At 37.4% G+C, this 3,528-nt stretch overlaps 1 protein-coding gene across 1 annotated transcript; it reads right to left on the minus strand.

Annotated features, from left to right (window-relative positions):
- Positions 1-666, minus strand: LOC147483172 (thylakoid soluble phosphoprotein). The gene has a single exon (XM_086580498.1). The coding sequence runs from the start codon at positions 458-460 to the stop codon at positions 188-190; it is 273 nt and encodes a 90-aa protein (XP_086436624.1). The 5' UTR covers positions 461-666; the 3' UTR covers positions 1-187.
- Between the last annotated feature and the right edge of the window lie 2,862 nt (positions 667-3,528).

A 3,528-nucleotide genomic window follows, 5' to 3' on the forward strand; every position in this document is an offset into this window, starting at 1 on the left:
TTAATTAATAGTACTGCATTTGTCCATAATACTCGTAGTAAATTTTCAGTTGATGAATACAAATATACAGACCAAGAAGAACAAAGATTGATGATATAATTAAGTTCAACAGAACAGTAACTAAAGAGAAGAAAAATGGAACAACCAACAACAGACTTGCTGGAAACCTGGTCCAAATTAAATGGCTTCATTTCTTCGCGAAAAGACCACCAAATCCACTTGTTTTCTTCTTAGGAGCAGGAACAACAACTGAACTCTTCCTACCAGTAGTACCTTCATTCTTGTCCTCAGCTTTCTGGAGAATTGGATCAGTTTCGAAAAACTGATCTTCTTTTTGCATTCCTCCCAATATCCAATCAATAAGTCCTTTCTCTTGTTTGCTTCCACCGGTGTTCTTTGCTGCTGTCGCCGCAAATACTCTTCCAGTTGCCGGAGTAAAAGCTATAGTAAATGAAGCCATTTCTTCCTTTGTATGACTCTCTGTGAATGTAGCGCGCCTGGTTTTTTTTTTTTTTTTTTTTTTTTTCTGAATGAAATAGAATTGAAGTGTGGTATCTGCTTGAGATGATATATCCAACTTACCTTTGAAAATGAATATGAACCTTTGGATGGAAGAAGATATTGTGGTGGGAGATTATGTGAAGTGTTTATAGCACGAGCTCTCCACAAGTAAATTATCCACATTCTTACATATTCCTATCTTATTTTATTTGATTTCCACATAATTATTCGAAAAAGTGTCATCCTTATTGTCATAGTTGGATGTCGGAAGAACACGTGGCCGCATTATACCCACTGGTTGCTACAATATCACTTGTTAACTCTGGAATCAAGGTTAGTTTTGCATGCATAGCAGTATAGCAGTATAGCACTCCTCAGATCAGGACAACATTCTACATTGTGAGCTTGGAAGTTTGGACCTGACCCATTCTTCTGGATTACAAAAACTTCAGCTTACAATTTTTTCTCGTGTGTGCTTGTCGTGTCTTTTTAACAACAAAGAGAGCCATAATACAGAAGCACACATGCAAATTTAAAACAACAAAGCAGCCTCCACCCGTTTTGGACTGCAGTAGTAGCAAGTTTCCCTATTTTTCAATCAACAAGCGACAATGGTTCGGTTTTACCGTTTTACTGTTTGAGGCTTTGAGTAGACATTTTTTCGTATTGGAAATTTGGGCTTGGGTTACTGAAAGTTAAGGGATTTGCAGATAGGCCTACCAGTACCCCAAGCCCAATCACTAAGTCACAGACTTCGCAAAGTATCCATGGAATGAAGATGAAGTCATGAAACGTAACTACATCTCGACAGAACGATCCACTAATCTTCGGGATCCCTAAACCCTGAAAAAAGCCCACATTTCTGCACGGTTGGTTGCTGCACAGCCTGCACTGCGTATGGGAGTCGCATGAGTTTTACAAGTAAGAAAACTGTTCAACCTTTTTAGCATCTCCATTTCGTGAATTTAGCAAAATAGCAAGCAGGGGCGGACCAACGAGAGGGCTAACAGGGCTCTTTCTAAATTCCCAATATATATATATATATAGTTTTACTTTCATGCGGACTGTTAAGTTACATACTTGGAGCGGATTCAAACTCAAAAGGAAACTCACACTTTTAATTTAGTATTTTTTATTCTTTCATTAAATATAACTAAATTGGATCCCACAAATATATTCACGTGATTCTCTTTCTTAATTCTCTCTCTATTTTATCTCTCCCACACAACACACACCTCTCTCTCCTCACTCTCTCTCTCTCTCTCCAAAAGTAAACACACCTCTCTCCTCACTTTTTCTCCAAAAGTAATTTCTCTCTTATTTGATTTCAATTAATATATTTTTTTCTCACCTCTCTTTTACCTATCTCTCTCTCTCCACTTGTTGCTGCTGTCACTACTGGTTGTTATCAAATCTTTAGAATTCAAGTCATTAGGCCAGCTAATTAGTATTCTACTTCATAAAAAATCTTTACGGCAACAATTTTACATTCAAATCTTTCCACTTTTTTTTGCATAGATTTAATAGGGGCTGATACGAAAAATGCTTGTTTGAAGCTAGCTAGGATGTTCCAACGGTTCTTTGTGAACTTGTGAAGTACCCAATCTTTGATTCAACTCTCTAACATAGTTGCAAAGAGTGCACTTACTTATGCATCACTATGTAGTACCTATTACCTAAACTGAGTGGTATGTATTGGATTGCTGATAGCTGCAAATCATTTGAGTGAATGTGTAAGATAATATATTTCAATGTTACTGAGTTACTCTCTCCTGCTGCTTTTTTAGACTTCTCAAATTGTTTTGATCATCATCATCATCATCCAATCTCGAAAGAGGAGTCAAGTGATCTCTCTATGCCAAACAACTTCAGAAAGAGGAGGGTCTAGTTAAGCTTTATAGTTTAAATTTGGAACCCACTCACCAAAGAGGAGGGTACAGTTAAGCTTCCGTAAATACAATGATCAAGCTTCTCATCTTGGCAAACAAGAACCCATGGGCGTGGACCATCAGCCATGATTAGAAAACGATAGGGGATAAAGTTAGTGCTCTAATCAGTCAAAACTACAAAGCATTCATGTACGGATTGAAGGAAACATCAAGGCGTTGTTCTAATGAAAAGTGTGGTGCCAAATTGAAATGCACGGTTCTTGATTGGGAGGATGCCTTACCTCCAAAGGAGATTAATCAAGCAGAGAAGCACTGTAGAATGGCCGATGTTGTACTATGTCTAGGAATCGTGGTTATGGTGGTATTTTCCGTTATCGAGGCGTGATTTAAGCAAAAAGCACCGAAAATATAAGCATGTCTAGGAATCAGGTGTGGTATTTTCCGTTGGTGAGACGTTCAATGAAAAACGGGCTTTGCTCCCCTTACAACCCTTTAATGGTCAGTCCCAAAGAAGGACAATGAGAATGACCGAGAGAACAAAGGCGGGAAGTGCTATTGAAAGAATAAAAAAAAAAAAAGAAATGGTCCTCGGACATTCACATACTTGCCCTATAGTGCGGATGATTTCTCATGTTGGTTAGATGAAAATGAATATGTATATATATAATATAAGCATGTGGGACTACAACTATACTTTTGGTTTTTTGTCACACCAATTTGTACTGTCAAAAACTGATGTCAAAACTGTATAGTGGAACAAGACAAACAGTACGTGAACTTCGCTGAGTTGGAAACTTGGAATCAAATCATTTAGCAAACATGTACCGTGAACTAGCTAAAGGTACTTAAAATGATATGTTTAAAAATAACATAGGAACACCTCAATTGAACACCTCAATTCACATAAAAAAAACAACGCTAATTCTAACTACAAACTATTAAATTTACCGGATAAAAATGCCACCAGTTCATTATTTTCACACTTGATTCTCTCACAATCATGATCCACTCAAGGCAAACGTTCAACCTGTGTAGAGACTGACGAGTTACCACCACCATCTGCTGAACTTTGAGTGCCAGTTGAACATGCAAAAGCCAATATTAACCTCAATACAAAATAAAAATAAAAGAGTACGTA

This window comes from Coptis chinensis, chromosome 8, assembly GCF_015680905.1.
Source record: "Coptis chinensis isolate HL-2020 chromosome 8, ASM1568090v1, whole genome shotgun sequence".
Taxonomy (NCBI): Eukaryota; Viridiplantae; Streptophyta; class Magnoliopsida; order Ranunculales; family Ranunculaceae; genus Coptis; species Coptis chinensis.